At 47.6% G+C, this 21237-nt stretch overlaps 1 protein-coding gene across 1 annotated transcript in view; it reads left to right on the forward strand.

Annotated features, from left to right (window-relative positions):
• LOC139059555 (uncharacterized) overlaps positions 1–20850 on the forward strand; it is a 31713-nt gene extending 10863 nt beyond the window's left edge. Inside the window, exons 3-4 of the mRNA XM_070537987.1 lie at positions 18881–19536; positions 19959–20850. Coding sequence (XP_070394088.1) covers positions 18881–19536; positions 19959–20850 — 1548 coding nt within the window. The remainder of the gene's footprint in view (positions 1–18880; positions 19537–19958) is intronic.
• Positions 20851–21237: the final 387 nt, after the last annotated feature.

Raw genomic sequence — 21237 nt, forward strand, 5'->3', positions numbered from 1 at the left:
GTATAAATATTGGCGCTTTTGTGCTACACTATGCACTAACGTTCTCCAGTACCTCTGTCAATCTGAAATGCAGCGACTTCACAGATTTTATTAATTTGCATTACAACGCGCCTTCCCCGTACTCGGCTACGATCTTAGCTACGAACCATGCTGGGGTGGATTTCACAATGCTTTTTCACAATGCGATACTCCACATTATTGCCGTTTGACTTCCAAATTGTCTGCCCTATGTATTGATTCATTAACACCGTCTTGGCTACGTAACTTCTTGTCTTCGCGTCAGAAATTTACAGTGGTTAATAGCATTTCGTCTAATCTTTGCGACGTCACGTCCGGTGTCCCCCAAGGAAGTGTGCTAGGTCCATTACTCTTTTTAATATACATCAACGACTTGCCCTCCAACCTTTCATCCTCAGTTAGGTTGTTCGCTGACGACTGCGTCATCTACCGCAATATTAGCTGGTTTGATGATCCTTCTACTCTCCAAGATGACCTTGAACTAACCTCTATGGTGCGTAACTTGCCAGATATCCATTAACGACTCCAAATGCAAGTTAATGTCGTTTAGTCGAAAGCGTACTAACTTAGTGTTTGACTATTCGATTAATAATACCATAGTTTCGACTGCCCCATCGCACAAATACCTCGGCGTTTACCTATCATCGAAGTTATCCTGGACAACGCATGCAACAGCGTCTCATCCAAAGCTTCTCAATCTCTCGGCTACCTGCGTAGAAACTTGCGCAACGCACCTTCTAATGTACGAAAATTAGCACATCTTACTTATGTTCGCCCACAACTAGAATACGCTTCATCCACATGGTCACCATATCAAGATTATCTTATCCGCATGTTGGAAGCCGTTCAGAATAGGGCAGCATGATTCATCTCTGGCAACTACGACTGTCATTCGAGCATTACCCGAATAAAACGAGACCTTTCATTTCATTCATTGGAAGATCGCCGCGTCATTGGTCTTTTATTTCTGTTTCACGGGTACATTTACAATAATAACTTTCACTGTTTGCCGCTTCATGCTCCTATGCGCACATCTCAACGCATTCACAACGCACTTAGTTTCATCCACAGTCATGGTCAAACGCCGGCATTTAACTCATCACCGCTACCTAGAGCTATTGCACATTGGACCGGTCGCCCGGATCACATTTCGTCCATCTCTAATCGTGAAACATTCCGTGATAGCATAAATTCGTTGCGTGTTAATATTGTATAACGATGTTGCACTGTACTATTTTTCTGCCATGTAATTAATGTTGCCCCTCTCACTCAATGCATTTCAATGGACCTGTAAGGTATTGTGAATAAATAAATAAATAAATAAATAAATAAATAAATAAATAAATAAATAAATAAATAAATAAATAAATAAATAAATAAATAAATTCGTCGGTTTTCTCCCTTTAGCTGTACGTTTTATGTTCTCATGCGGCTTGTGGCATCTTTTTATTGCCTTACTGTGTTTCATTGTATCGTTAATGCATTTAGTTCTATCACCGAGCTTTTCTTTTCGTCTCTGGTCTTTAAGGGCGGCTCCGCCGCACAACTTAACTGCGTAGTAGCGAAGCCCCCTTGTCCGCGGTCCCTTGTCCCTTGTCCGCGCCAGCGACAACGTCGACAGAGAGCGCCGGCGCCAGATAGACACGCCTCGTTCGTGGACGCCGGCGCTAATCGACCGCAGAGCAAGACGCCGCAGCCGCTGCGCAAAACCATAATCGCGATTCATGCTGAGCCCACACAACTGTGAGTGCTGGCGCCGAGTCTGCCGGAAAGGCCCTGAGTCACTATGCGAGTCGCCGTCGCGGGCGGTGATTCAGGTACCAGGCTTTGACAAGGCGGATATGACAGTATGATGCAGCGGGATTTCCTGGCAAAGAAAACCAGAGATAACGACAACATGCGTATGGCGCTTGCGTGTCATGAACACGACGGGATGTGTAAGTCCCCCTGCTTGCTTATACCATTTACGAGTACTTACACACGTGAGTAAGTTGATGAGACAGCGTGGGTGAATCGGGGAGTAGGTTTCATTGTAACGAACCTGCCTCCACCTGCTAGAAAGGCGATCAAGCAATTACATCAGTACAATACGATGACTCTTACTGTAAGAATATCTGCGTTGTGCTCGTCTTCCTTTTGTTAACTTAAGTTTTTTTTTTTGTTGAGGGGAATGCCTTTACCGCGTGTGGTATGGACCGCCTTTGGGCACGAGAGAGAGAGAGAGAGAGAGAGAGAAATGAGCTTCATAATTTAGGCAAAACATTGCTCTCGTTCTTCTAGTAATGACTGGAGGTCCGGTTATACATAACACCAGGGCCTTGAATACATAAAGGTTACGCACAAGGGGTATACCATCACAGTCGTTCTATCTGAATGAAATCCTGGAATACGCAATATATCTTTTTTTTACTTGGCCTCAGGCTATGTTGAAAAGTTAATGTCATCTCTGATCATTTCTTGGCTTGGACTTCATTGTTTTCAAGAGTGACGATTTCCCTGCAATTCATTTTAATACGTAATCGGTAGTTCATAGTGCAACAAATAAACAAGAAATGTTAACTGCACCTGTTTTGCTTGTATATAAACCGTCACACTGACACACTTTCACAGTGTCAGCACCTTATCCGATGGCAGTCTATACAAACAGTTGAGGACAAAAAACTGACGATCGTCTACATTAACCAATGCCACGCAGGAAACTTAGAACGCAAGTTACCTTAGCAACGAATAATACAGGCAAGGCTTCGAAAGCCATTCCTATTGCAGGCCTAGAAAAATCCACGAACTATAAACCATACAGCGTACTCGCGCTAGCTGGAAGCCACATTTTTAGCCGTTCAACCACCACGACCCGCCACCTTTATGGCGCTTGAACTAGCGTCGTATTTATGAGCAGTAAATTGTTATCTTGAACAGCGCACACGACGGCGCATTTCGAAGCATCTCAAGAGCAGCTTTGACTCACAGATTGGGCAGACTGCGAAGCGAACGTGACAGACTTTTCCGCAGACGGGACACGTTCCACACGGTGCGTAACCACGCGACGAACTCACCCGGAGCGCGGCGGTGTGCTTACTTCATCGTTCAAGGGCACAGGCAGTCTCGAAAGACGCCGCGTGTGACAACGTGGTAACGCCAATGAAAACGTGAAAATTAGGAGCCCAGACTTGCGAACAATGGCCACTTGGCATCACGGCGTTCAGCCACTCGGAAGCACACGCGCGACGACCTTGGCCGACTTCCAGGAGCGCTAAGGCCTGTTTCGCAGCTACAGCGACTCAGCGATCTGGAAAGCGCTCGCCACTCGTCTTTTACTGCGCAAGCGGCTCTCACTTGGGCTGTCGGCCGCGACAGATGGATGTGAACAGGCAGCAAGACGGCTTCACACTGATGGATGCTGCACCAGCCGACAGCCGGCCTGCGTTGCGGACGCTCATCGGTGGCATTGAAACCAACTGTCGTCCCTCGGTGCGTGCCTGCAGGTTGCGATGGAAGTCGCAGCAAGGAAGGCTTCGAGACAATGAGTGGCTGTGCGGAAGAAGCTTTTTTCTCCTTCTTCAGAAACGCGTTGGATTACCGTGTGCCAGGGAAACTTCGTCGACGAGTGAAGACAACTGCTAGGCATGCATGGTCAGTGACGTGTGTTGGTGTGTTCCGAATGCTCGTTATCGCGAGTGAGCGCAAGTGTTTCCACGGCTGCGCGGAAGTAATGCTTGCTTTCTTTTACACGGCCCAAGAAAATGTCAGCGGAGTTTCTGATCTGCAATGCTCTGAATGGATACTTCAACTTGAGTGACACCAATGATGCCCTATGCACGATACGGATTTAAACACTTAGATCGCACTTGACAAATATATGACGCCTCCGTTGGAAGGGAAGACTGTAGACTTCAATTATGTAGTTTCACTAACGCGTAAACTTGTTTCCCGTTACCAACGAGTCTCCCAGGGCGCTGTTGTCCGGGTATATCGTAAGCGTGGAGACAACGGCCACGCAGAATCGCAAACGGCACACTCCGATGTAGTCAGCATCCGTACAAGTTGGAAAACAGGTTCCTTAATTAATGCTCATGAATTGAGCGCACTTGTACTTAGCTGTACACAAAACCAAACAAAGCCTTGCCTGTGTGAGAGGCTTCCATTGATTCTAGATAGCGCTGACATTCCCATCACCGTTTCTTGGACAACACTGATAAACTCTGGACATTATTCACTGATGAGCGAGGAAGCAGAAGCCCAAAAAGAAACTCCGACTGTGGGAAAGCAGGGGGTGAGACATCAGATGCATCACGGGGCTCCCGTTTTCGTCGGAAACATATCTGAGCCTACAGAAAGTCCACAGACGGGTAACTTACTGGCAGCTGTGTGTAGCTCTGGTGTAAAGCGCATGCATTGTAAACCGTGTACCGGAGCACTGCATTGGCAAAGCCTCTTTATAAAATAGAAGTTTGACACCTGTTTGTGCAACAGCACCTGCTGCGTCTTGTCGATGCTTTATTGCCTTGCGATTTGCTGGTACAAAGCGGAGGATAGTACACACATGAGGCAGATTTGCAGACGCCGCAACGTTGCCCCTATTGGCCATCGTCAGCAGTGCAAATCACAGATGGAGGAATATTCGCGCAATAGAAAAAAATATATTCTTGCTGCTTTTCTAGCACAGGAGGAATGCTTCCAACAGTAATTTGAATTCAGCGAAAGGCAAGTGGAACCCAAGGATTTGAGCCTTGATTTTCTAAGGTTTTGCTCTTATGAAGTGGTGTGCGCGGAACATCTAGTGCATCGCGCCTTCGACACGCATAAACATTCTCGTTGCCATTGTGCGTGTGTCTTTGTGTGCGCTGTGAGGAAATCGTGCCGTCTTATAACTACAAATAAATAACGTGGTGTTGTTATGAAGAAAGGTGTCCCTAAAGTGGAGTATACGAAGACCCGTAGCCATTATTAAATCAGGTAAGAGGAAACGCATGTACACGACTTCACTGCTTTTTAAGATGTCTTCAAGTGTCATCCGCCTACTTTGGACAAGAAAATGTGATATTCTTTCAGAGCAGTGAGTGGGTGTGCGGCCTTTTGCATCAATTGAAATTCTTTAAAATGAGCGTTTTCTTTCTCTGTCTATGCTGTTTGGAAGATATTTTAGTACTATATACTTGTACAGGCATCTGTGGGCGCCGAATTCACAAAGCTCGTCGCTCGTAAGTGCTTGTACTATTGGCTGGCCATTTTCGCTAATGATATGTTCAATTTCAGGATTGGCTGGAATTTTCTCTTACGAACAGTTCTATCTAGCAGGTTATTGTAAATAGGGGTCCGCGGCTTCGTACGTTGAAACATCAAAACCTAAGTCACACTGTTATTTGATAAATCGAAGTACATCACTGACTGCTTGCGCAATACTTGATTACCATTTCGTAGTTGCGAACAACAATACCTTTGTTAGCGGTGTGCCTTATAAATCAGAAGCAAGCGACAACCGCAGTCGGCTCCCCACTTAAGAACACTGCAGTGACCGATGACGTTGTAATTGTCGTTCTTTGAACGGCATTCTTAGAGAGCACCGAAGACTGTTATGCGGCAAGTCATTATTCTTGGTCAATTCGAAATCTCGAATTCTATTTTGGCAAGTCCGCGAGCTATTCTGAATGTCTCGAGAGCATGCATGCATGCAGGGAAAGTATTTTCTCGGATTCTTTTCATCCCATTTGCCGCCAGCTTCATCGCCTACCCCTAAAGGCCTCGCGCCCTCAGATCCTCATGTGGCATTCGAGCATGCGGCCACTTGATAAGTCCTGGTCATCGTGACCTGGATGCGGGATGTCCTGCCTTTGTGGGGGCGACATCATGACACGGAGGCGTGACTTCGTCGTGCTCAACACGAAGTATTTCGCTTGGCATGTCGATGGTGTCTAAAAAAAGCGTACGGAAACTTGCGTTACAACAGCATATACTCTAAGCCGAAAACGGGGAAAAGGGGACTAACGGCAGCCGTTGGACCTTTGGATCAACGGTTAATCCACCGTGCGTGCCGTGTGCAGAGGCGAAGTGTCGTGCGCAAATTTGTGGGACTAAATGTTCGTCCTTGCAAGGTAACGGTCGACGGTGGGGATCAACGGCACAATTTAGTCCTCTGACTTTAGTCCCTTTAGAGAGGGGGGCTCCGTGTCCTCCCTCTCCTCCCTGCCTGGACGGGGTGGCAGCGGGTCATAAAACACTGTCGCTCTGCTGTCATCCCGCCCACACGAAGGTCAACAGGCTTTCGCCATTGGCTAACATTTTGGCGGGAATCGGGCCCTGCTTGCGTGCACTCCGGGTAAGCGCGCGCAAGTCGGGTCCCGGGGAGACCACATCGGGGCGTCTGAAGGTGCGTACGTGTTCCTCTCTGCTGGCGGCGGCCCCCTTTGTCCGACGCCGGCCCCCTTTGTCCCGGCGGGCGCGCGCGCACTCTTCCGTCGTCTAGATGTCCTGAGGCAGCGTCTGCCGATTATGCCCCCGTCTGTTCGTCTGTCATTTCTTTCTCGGCTTTTGTTCTCGATTGCCGCAAGGCGTTCATGCGCCGTCTGGGCCGGCAACCGGATACAAGAGGCCGAGACGAGGCATACGGTCGGTTTCTGAGGGAGCTCGCGCGTCCCTTTTCGCCTATAGGCGACGGCCCGTGTTCTGCTCGGGCTACGTGACCCTTTGAAGAAAAAGCCAACCTATTCGAACGCACTAGGCCGGAGTCACAAACAAGAAAAAAAAAAACTGCAACATGTGCTGCGAACGAAGAGTACCGAGCGCCGTTGAGTCCCCTGCCCGGACCCATATGGGTGACAACACCCGATAGAAAACAAAATAAATAAATAAAATGACACGTGCAAACGATTTGTCTGCTTCGCATGGAGGGTTTGTCGAGAACAACGAGAGGGAGAGTGCGGCACCGTCGTAGACATCGCAAATTGGCAGTGCGTGTCGTCTGCTAGGAAAGTGTCGTCGGTTAGGAAAACAAGTTGTGGGGCTCGCGCGACGGCCGCGCGCCGCATTTGGTACGAAATTGCTGTTCTGTCAACAGGCTTTGACGCTGGAATGTCGCACTCACGTACGGTCTCCTCCCAAGAGAATGCACCGCAACGCAACACGGCAGCCCGTTTTAAAGAAGACGAAAAGAGCCTGCCGACGACACTCCTGAACGGCTACAAGCATATTGTGGAATGCAAGAAAACTGATGTCGCGTCGTTGACCAAGAAGAATCAGACATGGAAAGAAATAGCAAAACATTGGAATGCCAACCACGGGATTACGCGGCGCGATCACCTGCAACTGAAAAAATGCTGGACCAACCTGAAGCAAAAGCAGAAAGAGGAAGCTGCGGAAGGAAAGGGAAAGCGCCACAAAACTGGTAAGCGCACATGTTCTGCATGACTGACTTATTTGGGCTACTTTTTATTATGTGTAGTCACAGGAGATGAGAAAATACGCTCGCAATCAATCTTTCCGCGACTGCGGGAAGCGCACCAGCATCGGGCGCGGGTGCTTCGCGATGAGCAGAGTCACCTTTCCAACTGCGCGGCACACTGTTGACTGAGGAATGCGGACCGGACCTCCGGTGACTGTTTGAAACGTGCCAGCGCCGTAAAACACACGTAGGCACACAGTTGGTCCTCTGTTGTCCCCGCTTACCCGGATAGGTAACATAGCGAGAAGTCGCACGCCGTTCTTCGTGAATCTGTAGCGACCGAGGAATTGTTCGTCGTCGTACAGCTCCATCGAATTCCCTCGGTCACGTAGGGTGGGTCGCGGAATTTTCGGCAAGGGCTGCGCCTCTGAAAATGCTGTATCCATGGCGTAGCAAGCAAACTCGAAAGCAGCTAACCTCCGCGCGACGTCCGTTCGGGAGGCTGCCATGTTGGAATAACACACGAAGTCAGTTTCAAGCTAGCCCGGGAGCAGACTTCAAACTTGAGCGGACTTCGACGCAGCCAAGTCGTTCCCAAGTCGTCCGCAAGATCAAGCACGATTTACGACGCGCGGCGAAGCTGTCTTGAGACTGCCTGAAGTCAAGTTCGAGCCAAGTTAGATCTCTGCATTCGGGGGTTAAGATTATATTTGACTGTGACTGCTCCTGACTTAATTTTATTTTCATGATTTTACTCTGGCTATGACACCTTTCATCTGCTGTATACTTTGTAGTTGTTTTATTTTGTTTGAACTGCTGCATATTTTCAGTCAATTTTTTTTATCTTCTGTATTTATATGTCATTACTGTATACCAAGGACTTGGCATTTGTATGCTAGTATTCCTTTTTTTGTTTTGTTAATTGTGGCTCAAGATGATGGTGGCAATATGTAATCAAAAATAAACATGGGTTACTTGAGTTCGATCATTGTTTTTGCTTGAAAAGCTATGGCAACCTGGAATCATTGGAAAAGTGATTTCGGACTAACTGGGAAGGACTAAAAGTTGCTCCTGCAGTTACTCCCTGTGGACTAACCTGAACAGACTAACCGTTGGTCCTCTAGCGACTAACTGGGAAGGACTAAAAGTTGCTCCTACAGTTACTCCCTGTGGACTAACCTTAACAGACTAACTGTTGGTGCCCTAGGGTCTAACTGGGAGGGACTAAAAGTTGCTCCTGCAGTTACTCCTGTAGACTAACTTTAACAGACTAACCGTTGATCCTCTAGGAACTAACTGGGAGGGACTAAAAGTTGCCCTCACTTTTAGTCTGCAGTAGTTGCTCCCCCGGTTAGGCCGCTGCATTTGCTCCCGCAGTTAGTCCAAAATTGGTTCAAAATCTGTGGCAGGTCATTTAGTCCCCCAAGAGACTAACAGCCATACCCGTTTTAGTCCTTTTTGGCTTAGAGTGATATACGGCATCTGCAATGCCTCGTTGCAATACTGTCGATTACATTGCAACCCACTTAGCACTGAGACCCAGTGTAACGTACACGCGCTCAGATGCAGCGCATTACGGCATACGTAAAAAAAAAAAAAAGCACTCCAAGGCACGCAAGCGGGCGTGCCTTGTGTATTCCTATATTTCAGCGCACACGCAAGACGCGCGTGTATATTGGGAAGCACGCGAGCCTAAGACATACGAGATGCTCCAGGCTTTCAAGGCATAAGCAAGATAAACACAACCGGTTATATCAGTATCAGCTCACAATAAAGTGCCTATATACTTAAGAAAGGGAGGGGTAGGGGGTTGGGCTAATGGTGACAAATCTGCGGCGCAAAACGACGGGCCGAAGGTACGCCCGAGTATATTAAAGATATATTCTTTTTTTGCCGTTCCGAGCCACAACTGACTTCGGTTTCTGGTTTCGGACACCTGTGCACTTGTGGCACTTCGCGCTTTAATTAAGCCACCAGCATCGGTGCTCATAAAGTTATCCGAGCTGCACAGGACACAGAAAGTGCGAACCGTTAAATTTGTTGTTTTCGGTATCGGGGGAGCACATCGACCTCACGCATAAGAAAACAAACACGCACACACGCGCTAGCTCACACAGCTTATACGTGCGAATCGGTACGCGTACAGTGGGCTATTCGACAGATAACTCAATGCTGCTAGAGCTGCCTCACGTGCACTTGCTAACGTGCACATGTAAAATACATATGTAAATGTAAAAGACCGCGAATACACGCAAAGTGCCTCGAGCGGCCAGTCGCCTGGCAATTTTGCGTCCATTTGCGGGCTCCTTTCACGCTAAGAAAAACACTTTTATGTAGCACATATTGAGCAACACAAAGCTCTATAGGAAGTTCTTCATGTCGCTCTGCAATTTTATCATTGACGCTTCTTCTAATCATAATATTTGGGAAGTTTATTAATTAATGAACGCTAATTATCTATATAAACGGAATGAAAAAATGTAATTTTAGTTTCTCCAAGCGACCGCAAACAACATTACTTTGGTTCTGTCCAGTGGCATTCGCATATTTTTAAACTCTGGCTAGAGTTAGCTGGGACACCCTTATATGCATGTTCTGATATAATTCGAGGACGCCAATATTAAGAAACTGTAACTGCACACACATCAAAGGCCGACAGCTACATCGAGGCACAATTACTCCCGTTACTGCGGAGCAGCAAAAAGAAGTGCGACCGAGGAGCTCGAATTTTTGTTATTTACAACCATATAAAGCCAACAAACAAACAAACGTAAAGAAAAAGCGGGCTCGTAATATACACACACTACAGCTGCAGCGTGCAGCAGAGCTTCGTAGTTAGATAAACGACGGTGGTCTGTGATTACGAGTTTGGCGTTCTAGCTTGCAGTAACTGAGAATAGCAACCGTAGCTCCACGTACTAAACCTTTAATTACCACCACACCAGGGGATATAAAAAAGTATATGTAAATTTAGAGGCAGATGCTCTGCAGTCATTGATCGCAGTTGTTGCGACGTAAAATAGTAAACTAGCGTCGGCCGCAATCAGTGCTTCAACCTGATGGGCAAAATTATGCAACGATAGAGTAAAAAAAAAGTGTTTTTATGTCCTGTAGACAGGGAACGATAAAATAAAACATATGCTATAGATAAAGTTCGGCCGTATATGTACGCAGACGTTCAAGGTTCAAGGGCCAGGGTAGCGTCGCCTTTTCAGCTACAGCATTACTAGGCTTTTCTTTAGAACAGTCATGTCGACCATCTTGTTAAGCGAACAAAACCGAGTGAGCACAATGTTCATTTTTGAATGGTTACAAGATTGGGAAACGATGATTACAAGGTTTAACACTGCGCAAACTGTGCAACACGGAACTCAAACGACTTGTTACAAAACCTATGCTAAGGTTTAAGGTCAAGTTAAGCATAAGAAAATGTGTTTTCTATAGGGAACCATCTCTCGGGGAGCAAACGTAGACGCGGACGTTTGATACTCCTTACGAGTAGTTGCTTACAGCGCACCACGTTCCCATCGCATAACCAGATAGATAGCCGCTAAAGTCCGAGCTCTGAGCCCTTTGATCACGCGATGTTTGTGTGCCGACGATCGCGAGTAAACACGGCGCTGACCGCGCAAGCGAGCGTGATGCGTACCGACTGCCTGACCAGAGAAGCCATAAAACGACCAGTGCATACATTTTATGCCTCTTGGCAAAGGCCGATCTAGCCATGCACGTGCGATGGAGGTAGAAGATTATATTCACTGGCCGCGCTCGTTTCTCAGCGAATGCTTAATTGGTGCAAACTCAAGTACTTCAACGCCTTCGCAATGCTTTCAGTCACTCGAGGTACACATGACGAGTTAGCGGTTGAATGCAGAGCTAAATTTTAATTAGATAGGTTTAGTCACTTTGTTGGTTCCTTTGACTTTTTCTCAACATGTATGAGAAGATTTCTTTTTTTTCGATGCTTCGCCCAGCAGCGTAGAAGAGAAAGGCGGCGAAAGAATACGGTGAAGTCACAGAACCGATAATAACGTGGAGTGAGAAGTGGAGGAGGGAGTCACGTGTCCAAGAATAAAAGTGGTGGTTAGTGAGATAGAGACCCACGCCGCGAAAATGGCTAAATGAAAGAAGTTAAGGGGCGCATAAAACTAGAGTGTTGACTGCAAGACCTTTTGAACGAAGAGAGAGAGAGAGAAATGTTATTGCAGTTGTTTACGATACGCGTGAGCCGCAGCGCAACGAACGTTTCTGCTCCTTTTCCCGTCTACTGCCATCTATAGAAAACACTATAGCTTAGACAGGTATATAAGCAAATATCTGGTCTTATACGTTGCACGCGATCTTTAACTTAAAGCCGGAAGTTCAAGGGCGCTATAACGTAGAACTATTCCAAACTTTTGTATTCCAAATCTGTAATCAGCTCTCCACGATTGGTCAAAAACCTTTTTGAACCACCCCCACTTCCCCTGTCTGTCCCGCGACGTCACGAAAACTGCGATAGCTCCCCATCTGATATGACGTGTGCACACTGATTATGCATAATTTGACCAAACAAAAGAAAAGTAGTTATTGCTCATTCGACGCCTTTTCGCCATTAGCCCTCGGCTATTGGTCAAAAATTTTCGGGCTGCGCCGCCCACTTCACCTGCCTCTCACGCGACATCACAAAACCGCAAAAACTTACCGCGTCAAAGTGACGTGTACGCGTTAAAGATGCATTAATATGCCGAGCAAAATTGAATTTTCTTCTGAATAGCCGCAGGCTGCGCCGTTCCGAAAGGAATAAAAGATAACTGCCGCCGATAGCTGAGGCATTGGCTACTCGCACCTGCCGGGGAGCATGGTTTTATTTGCGTGTAATAAAACATTTTGCGTGGCCGTGCAACGTTTTTGAGAACTTTCGGCACGTTTACTACCTCGTTCTGCCAACTCTTCTTGGTTGAGGATCCGTTTTCGCGTCATTTTTAAGCTTCCGTTGCATGCGGCCGCGATTGTCGACGAGCCATCGCAAGCTAAGTAAGAGAAAGTGGACCAATCGCAGATGCGGGCACTCCTGTTCATCCGTTTTCTATATTCAGTGCAGTGGCTCGGCCCCATCGAATCCCTCTCCACTTGAGCGTGATCCTGGCCTCTTGTGAGCCAATTAGATACGACAAGCCGCTCAGTGTAGGCAATGTTATTCGTTTTTCAAGCAAATAAAAGTGACCTCCTATGAACGAGGAGAGCGTTTGATTGGTTTGTTCAGAAAACCATGCTGGTGACTTCCCGATGCTTGCGTCGCGGTTACGAAAATTTGACGTCACGAGATTGGATTAAAAACATATTGGAATAGTTTAACGTTATGCACTCGCTAACTCGGCTTCACTTTTACAAGTGCACACGATAGCTTTCTCCTATCGCGCGCGTAGTACGCGGAGCAGCCACCTTGCAGTGAACATTCGCATGTTTGTGCGCGTTTGCTTCACATCCACGAAATACTCTATACTCGGAAATGAAATGTAAAACGCTTTTCCTCCTCCACTAATTTTCCCTGCATCGGTGGTTACGTTCTTTAAAGACACACGAGAATTAATCAACTCAAATGCTTGCATGATGACCATAGAAATGATGCGCGTCTAGCACGGTTCAAACCATTCATCTGACACACAGGATCGCAGTAATGCACGTTAGCTAGACTTGTGCTTTGAAAGCACACGAAACGAGTTAGGTGTATCATTAAAAAGCAAAAATTTAATTCTGGTGCTTTATGCGCCGAAACCATAACCTGATTTGGAGCATGTCGTAGTCGGTAATCTGGACTGATTTTGAACAACTGGAGTTCTTTAACGTACACCTAAATGAAAGTACACGTTTTTTTCCTTTTTTTAAAATTCCGTCATCATCAGAATGCGACCGCCATGGCCGCGATCGAACCTGTGACGTCGACTTCAGCAGTCAAACACCATAGCCACTGCACTACTACGGCGGGTCGTGAAAAAAAACTTCCACGCAGAATACAGTACGTAGAACAAAACTTAAAAAAATAAGCAAGGGCCGTATTTGCTACCCGAACTTACGAGCAAATTGAAAATCTTATGAAAAAAAAAAAAAGCTTATTCACAAAGCTAAAAACGTTCGTAAGACGAGGAAGCTTACGGTGCCCGCCGCTGCAAAGGCGAGCGCTGTAGTCGACAAAGGCGTGTATGTAACGGCAGCACACGTGCTAACCTCCGTAGGTGCGCCAATAGTAAGCGTAAAAGTATGTTCAGACTGCGGCTGTAAAGTTAGCAAAGCGCATCTGTCGTAAAGCCCGTATCGCGCGTTACTAGCGTTAAGCTCATTAACAATGCTGGTTGTGCAAGACTGGCCAATCAAAACGTGAGCTCGCTAGTTGCGTCTAAATGGATTTCAACGGGGCGATACCACCGAAAAAACCCTGAGCGAAGGCACCAAAGAAATACGGGCACCATTGCAGCTCGAACAACGCACATACGCATACACAGTCATGGTTGTCGCTATGACTGCGGATGCCGGAAGTCGCGTCAAGGGAAATTTAAAACCGAAGCTGTGGCGCTTGCTGGCGACGTCGTAACTGTCATATCTGTATGAAACGTAAAATTAGCGGGCCTTCAAACAAATACGCTTGCGTGTGTGACGACTGTTGCACTCTTGACGCTTCATACGATTGTAGTTTGAGCAACGTGGTTTCCCTTTTAGCATTAGCGCTTGCATTTCTTGCGAAATATCTGCACATTGCGTACGTAGCCTTAGCGTCGATTCACAAAACTTAGGTTTTGTGGACTATCCGTCGCAGGTGGAGACTTAAGAAGGAATATGTGCGAAAGGTGGTCAGCGGTTAAACGTGCTGCTGCGGACGATTGGACAGAGGCTACAACTAACAGCCGAGGTTGGCGCATGTTTTCTTCTTTCTGGCGCGCTCTGATTTATCATCTCAAAGCGCCTTGAGCAGTTTTAATGCATAATTGTACTGAGCGCGCTGTTGTGGAAGGTACTAACACTTGTGCTTTGCTGCGAACTTCTACTTAATGCCTTATAGGCTGTGTTTCTTCGTGCACGCAATAGCCTGACTTTTCATAATCGTCAAGACACTCTATTAGGTGGTAGCAGGTAGAAGCCGGGTGCCCATCGCGGACAACCGTAAAGTATGTCATTGATGTGTTTTGAGCACTTCTATCGTTTCCCTTTCTTTCTTTCTTTCTTTCTTTCTTTCTTTCTTTCTTTCTTTCTTTCTTTCTTTCTTTCTTTCTTTCTTTCTTTCTTTCTTTCTTTCTTTCTTTCTTTCTTTCTTTCTTTTTATAGTTTGAGCTTTCCTTCGCTCAAAGAGCTGCGGATGATTACTTTTCCAGACACTTTTGAGGTTATATATAGTTCTCCAGGCGAAATGAAGCAATGAATAAACGCCTAAACATTTCGAGTTATCAAAATTGTTGCTGCTGGACAATTCGCTGTCGTCTTCCGTACTGCTACCTTCCGCGTTTTATTATATGGCTCATATTTTCAATTCAGCACTAAGTCGCGGCGGCGTAATGTCTGTGCCCGCGGTTTTGTTCGTCCTGTAATGTGAGCGGACATGTGCGTGCGACGGAAGGCAGTGCTGACTATGATACGAAGTGGGACGTCGATACTGTGCCATAAAAAATTGATATGGATACTAAAGTCACATGCCACCTTGACAGGAAAATGACGTGGATTGTTCGAACAAGTGTGGCGCTTTGAAATAAAATACACCTCATGAACGGGATACATAACCGGCGTATTAGTCCTCTTGTAGCCAATCGTGTTAAACGAAAGCGTACGAACACCCTTCTGTGTGGGTAACAACGTTTGAGCGGACACCTGTGAGATTGTTCTATACCTCTCGATTCTAATGGACTACAGAGATCCACGCCATCATGGAGCGTCGTGTAGAAGGTCAGCAGGGTGTCGTCATAAAGCGGCCTGCGATTCAATATAGAGAATTTGACATGACGTTAACCTTTCATCGCTCCAAATTGATAATGTGTGTTCGGTGTAAAACGAATTATACGCCTCACAGGGAACCACTTCCCATCGCGGAACTTATGCGTGCTTGTGAGACCTGCGATATTTCCCTATTTATAAATAGCTATTTATTTAGTAATGCAGTGAAGACGACACACACACACGCATACATGCACACACGCACGTACACAGACATACGCACGCACACGCAAAAGCAAGCACTGAGGTTTATATATATAACCACAGTGACGCGAATCGCTGTTTACGGGTAATCTTTCGCAAAACATGGTGCACAGAATGATGTTCATATAGACGACACTGAGTTTTGTTTTGCTTGGCAAAGCTAGTAATAATGCCAGGATGACGGAAATGGCGCGTTTGAGTCGCTTCGTGCGATGTCCTTTATCTTTTCCCCCTGTCACCCTAAGAAAGCCTTCATATGAGTTTGTGAATTCGACGCAAGAATTTTCTTCCATCCAGCGACCGCCCTTATGGTGTTCCGGGCCTGCTGCGCGGAAGTCAGGTCAACTTGACGGCATGAAAAAGCCGGCCACAGTGGCCTGGTATCACGAAGTGAACATTGTGAAGCGTGCACGTCGCAGAGTATGGTCGCTAAAACGCGTCGTGTCAGCACGATCCGCATTTGCGTCTCTTTAATTATGGTGTCTTGTGGGCTCTCCCAGCGGCGCGCAGTGCAATAACTTAATTCAGTGTATTTGGACGAAGCTACGTACGCCAGCTGTGTGTATGTAGCGGTGCAAGTGCATATCGTGTTCATTCTACTGAAGTACTGAACGAACTTCACATCAAGGCAGTGGTGCTTGACGCATTCGGCTGGCAACCCCAAAACTGTATCATTGATGTGGAACTGCCATATTTGCGTGCAGTCACAGCGCACGTATCTGCACTTCCTCAGATTCGCTTCGATTCTGGCTCAGTGATAGCTGCGGCTTCGCGTGTTTTAATTCTCCACACACAAAAGTGGAAAAATATTTATAAAGGAAGGGGTCAGGCAAGGAGAAACAGTCTTTCCTATTATATTCGCTGCATGCTATGAAAAAGTATTCGAGCTATTGGACTGGGAAGAATTAGGAGGTATAAGATCAAAGGCGATTATCTCAACATTCAACTTGCAGATGACACTGTTCAGCAACGCTGGGTACACATTGATACAAATGATTGAGAACCTTAACAAAGAAACTGTGAGAATAGGGCAGAAGATTAATACACAGACGATAAAGGTAATGTTGAATAGCGTGGCAAAGAAACAATAATTCATGACCTGCAGTCTGCCTCTATAGAGTCTATGCAGGAGTACGGACATCTAGGTTGATTGCTCATCCTGAGAAGAACATTACAGAAGAGTGAAAATTAGTCGCAACGCACACGGTAGGTCTTACCAAATCCTAACTATGAGCTCACCGCTGTCATTGAAAATAAAAGTGTACAGTGATCGCATTTTACGGGTGCTAACGTACGAGGCAGAAACGTTGAGGCTAACAAAGAACCGGGAGTGAAAAAATGTTAGGTGTAGTGCTAAGAGACAGGAAGAGAGCAGTGTGGATCGGAAATCTAACGGGAGTAGCCGATATTATAGCTGACATTAAGAGGAAAAAGTGGAGATGGGCGGGCAACGTAGCCTTTAGGGTAGATAATGGGTGATCCATTAGAGTTACAGAGAGTGTGCTTAGGAAAAAGAAGCGCAATAGAGGATGGCAGGAAATTAGATGGGGTAATTAAATTAGGAAGTTTGCAGGGACAACTTCAATTCAGTCAGGGGAAGTTAGGGACAAATGGAGAAGCTGAGAGAGGCCTTCATTCTGCAGTGGACATGAAGACAGGCGATGATGTTTTACAGCATGCAAAATTCATCCGGAAGTTTAACGCCCTGTGGCTCTTGAGCCGTACTTAGATTCGCATCGCGAGGTCGCTATATATCGCATGTTTACAGAACGGCGTCTGCCATCGCTTGGATGCAATGCCACCCCTACGTTAGCCGCGTACTATATGCCGGCATGTACTACATGTGCGCCAGTGCAGCAATGCAGAAAGTGTATATGTGCAGAAAGTGCGCCAGTGTAGCAAGATCGACGACGTGGACCGATTTTATCCGAAACCAGCTCGACTGTGGAACAGTTCTGTGCTTTGCGTGCAGTGCTGAGCAGCATTCTGACGTGCCCTTGAACATGGTAAATAAAGAAACGTTGGCGCTGGTCACTGTCGTGATGTTGACTGATTAGCCTTGACTCTTATGAAGTACTACTTGCTCTATGACAGACATCACAGTTAGGGGCTCCGGGCGTCGACATAACTAACCTATGATTTATTACTAAGATTTATTACCGGCAGCTAATATTGAGCCTTTTCGCGGTGTTCCATATAACAGCACCGACAACCGTGTGCAGCGTGATCACCTACCATCCCGATGCACATACGGGTGCTGCTGGACTGGCCTTGAGGCCATTTGAACTACTTAATATGCAGTCTTCTTTTTTTTCGTTTTGTAATTAGTATCGAAATGAGGACATTTAGACGCTTTCTAATACGGTGGTGGTGATAACGTTGAGACAGGTGGGTTTAACCATGGCAGACCTCGCCAGCAGTTGTTCCCCCTGAACGTCTCTTTCTGCGCCATATATATATATATATCTATGTCAGCGTGTATTTACCAGTCCTGTCACACGCAGAAATGTGAGAGGAACGCGTTACACTTACACTGTCATTCTTTTGACGGCGGTGTGATGAGCGAGCGAGCGCGGTTGCGTTTGTCGAGGCTGTAGCAGACGCTCGGATAAGAAAGCTGTTGAAAAAGAGTATATGTAGTGATTTTTTGCTGAGAATATAGCCTCGACTACAGACGCACGATGTGCGATCATGCTATCGGTTAACCACGCTTCTTTCTTTCCTTGTCGTTTAATACGAGCTTTGCTTTCTTCTCACTATCATATACGGCACCTTAGATTGAGTGTGCTGCTACTTCGGCTGCACTATCAGCGTAACGTAACTTATTTACTTACTTGTGCAGGCAAAACATTTCAGTTTTATTTAGTTATACACTAGGAGACCGTCTAGCTTACGCCCAAACACTTTCTCTTTCTCTATTTTAATTTTGCAAAGGCTATACCGTGCATGGCTACTACAATTCAGAAGACGAGTAGGAAGCGCAAGAGAAATCTTATTTTTCGTTAAGGAGGAAGAGGGTATGAGCCATTGCTGACAAGGAAGTGCTCATATCGGCTCCGTCGTTAATGCCCGCTTTCTCAGTGCTAATTAGTTTGGATCCCGAAGATTTTATTACCAGTGTGATCGTAAAGGTATCCGCTATCCTCCGATACCCGACTTTCCATCAAAGGTGCGTTTTTCATCGATTTATCGGACTTTACCTGGTTCACCGCCAACAGGCATTGCTAGGCCTAAGCGAAGCCAAGGCTTGCTGGGCCTAGCCAGCCGTGCTACTGCCACGACAACATGGAGGTTTCCCCCACCGCTTTGACGCACGGTTCCCAGGTTTCCCAAATGTGCGTGCAAGTAGACGGAGAAGAAATTATGCCCGAGGAATTTCATCGCACGCCCGGATGGCTACACAACGGTGGGCACACGAGCCGAACACGCCTGCATGCAACGCAGGGTGAGTCGAATTCTCGTACTGATACTCCGAGCACTCAGCAGAAGACTAAATTCAACAAGAACGTCAGGACCGCAGTTATTCGGGCGGCTCGCATGCCCGCAATGCCTGCGGAAGAAATTAAGATCGTCGTGCGGCCCCGCGGAGGACTCGATATTTCCAAGGCGGGAGCTGCATGCGTGGCTACTGCCATCATGGCGGCAGCGGGAATTGAGAAGGCAGATCGAGCTGAGGATATGGCGTGTCCCAATATCCATCAGAACATTATGGTGCTCAGCACTCCTTGTGAGAAGCGAGCGAACAAGTATGCTCGAATACAAGCTATCAACGTGCAAGGCAAAATATACGAAGTGAGCGCTTACGGAACGACCGCCCACGACACAGTCAAGGGCGTGATCAGGGGCATAGCGCTCGAGGACAGCGAAGCCGAAATAATGCAGCAGATTGTTACCAAGTACAACCCCCTCGCCGTGGGAGCGAAGCGTATCGGGCACACGACGACAATAATCGTTGTGTTCAACGGTATCAAGGTTCCCAAGTATGTGCGTTATGGATCCACGCTCTATCCGTGCAGTCTCTACAGGAAGCAAATAGAAGTGTGCAAAGTATGCGGCAAGGTCGGCCACAGGCGCGACGTGTGCCCCACACCAAACGTACGTGTTTGTCTTTCATGCGGTGTTTCTAATCCCAGAGAGGGCCACAAGTGTGTCCCCAAGTGCAAGCTCTGTGGCGAAGAACACCCACTGGAGACCGCCTCTGCAGAGCCAAATACAAGGTTCCGTACGTCGTGCGGCGACGGCGATGGGAACGCCGTAACGCCGAAGAACAGCGAAAGCAAGCACTCGAATCAAGCGCATTTCCACGCCTAGGACGCTCCCGCTCGCGCAGCGCTTCCCGTGGCAGGTCCCGCAGCGCGTCGCGCCACGCATCACGTTACGCTTCCCGTCATGCCTCGCGCAGCGCATCCCGCGGTCGTGACTCATCGGACAGGAACAGTTGCGGCGCAACGCGATCGCGCTCCCGTGACAAAGTCAGCTGGGCCGACGTAGCCAAGGGCGAAGTTAAAGGCAGCAGCGCCAGCTCCAACAGCGCCACTAGTGGCCGAAGCACTCCGAGCACCTGGCAGGCGTGGACTACCAGCCCCTACTACAACGAACTCGAACAACTCCGCGCAACCAATGCGACCCTGGTAGAAACCACGCGCCGGCTTGCGGAAGAGCTAGCCGAGGTCAAGAAAGAGCTTCAAGCACAGCAAGCCCATCAAAGGACAGAACCAGCTCAGTCACCCGAGACACCTACACCCGCCACCGACACGCCATCACACCAAGGCATACAATCAATGGAAACAACCCAAGACGAGCCCCAGGAGGAGAAGACCACTGATCCAACCCCCAAGAAACGAGCACGCACCGAACCAACACCCACCGTTGTCCCCGAGCAGAACTCCGACACGCTATCGCACCAAGTCACAGAATCAAAGGACAAAACCCAAGACGCGCCCCAGGAGGAGAACACCACTGACCCAACCACCAAGAAGCGAACACGCACTTCATCACGGCATTACAAGGACCTGACCCAATTGGAAACTCAGCTCGAAGCCAAAATTGAAGCGCTCGCCAACACCTACGCCAGCACGGCTGCCGTGACCGACCAACGACTGGCACGGCTGGAGGAACTGATCACCACGTCCTTCCGCACCATACAAGAGCGTTTCGAATTCATTGAACACACCCTCAAGCCCATAGTCCGCAGCCCCATCTTTTCAGCGGAATTCGCAAAACACCCATACCTCCAAGAACAGACGCAAGCCCCACCCTCGCCACAACTATGTCCCAGCACAAATCCACAATAGCATCACTACCGGGCCTTACGGTCTGGCAGTGGAACTGCCGCAGTTACAACAACAAGAAAGCCGTGCTGCGACAACATATTACCACAGTAAACAAGAAACCCGACATTATCCTACTGCAAGAAACGGCGACGGTGACCCCCACCCTCCCTGGGTATCGCGCTCACGTCAGCCAAGCGGAGGGACGGGGCGTCTGCACGTTCGTCCGCAAAGGGCTCACGTTCATCGAGCACCAACTCAAACAAGGCCGCAGCAGGGTGGAATACGCCTTCACCGAAATCATCCCAAGCAAACAACGGAAAGGCAGCCTGTTCATCGCCAACATCTACAGTAACCCCAAGCACCAAACACAGAAATTCAAGACCCTACTACACACAGCCAGCACCCAAG

Source organism: Dermacentor albipictus, chromosome 4, assembly GCF_038994185.2.
Source record: "Dermacentor albipictus isolate Rhodes 1998 colony chromosome 4, USDA_Dalb.pri_finalv2, whole genome shotgun sequence".
Classification (NCBI taxonomy): Eukaryota; Metazoa; Arthropoda; class Arachnida; order Ixodida; family Ixodidae; genus Dermacentor; species Dermacentor albipictus.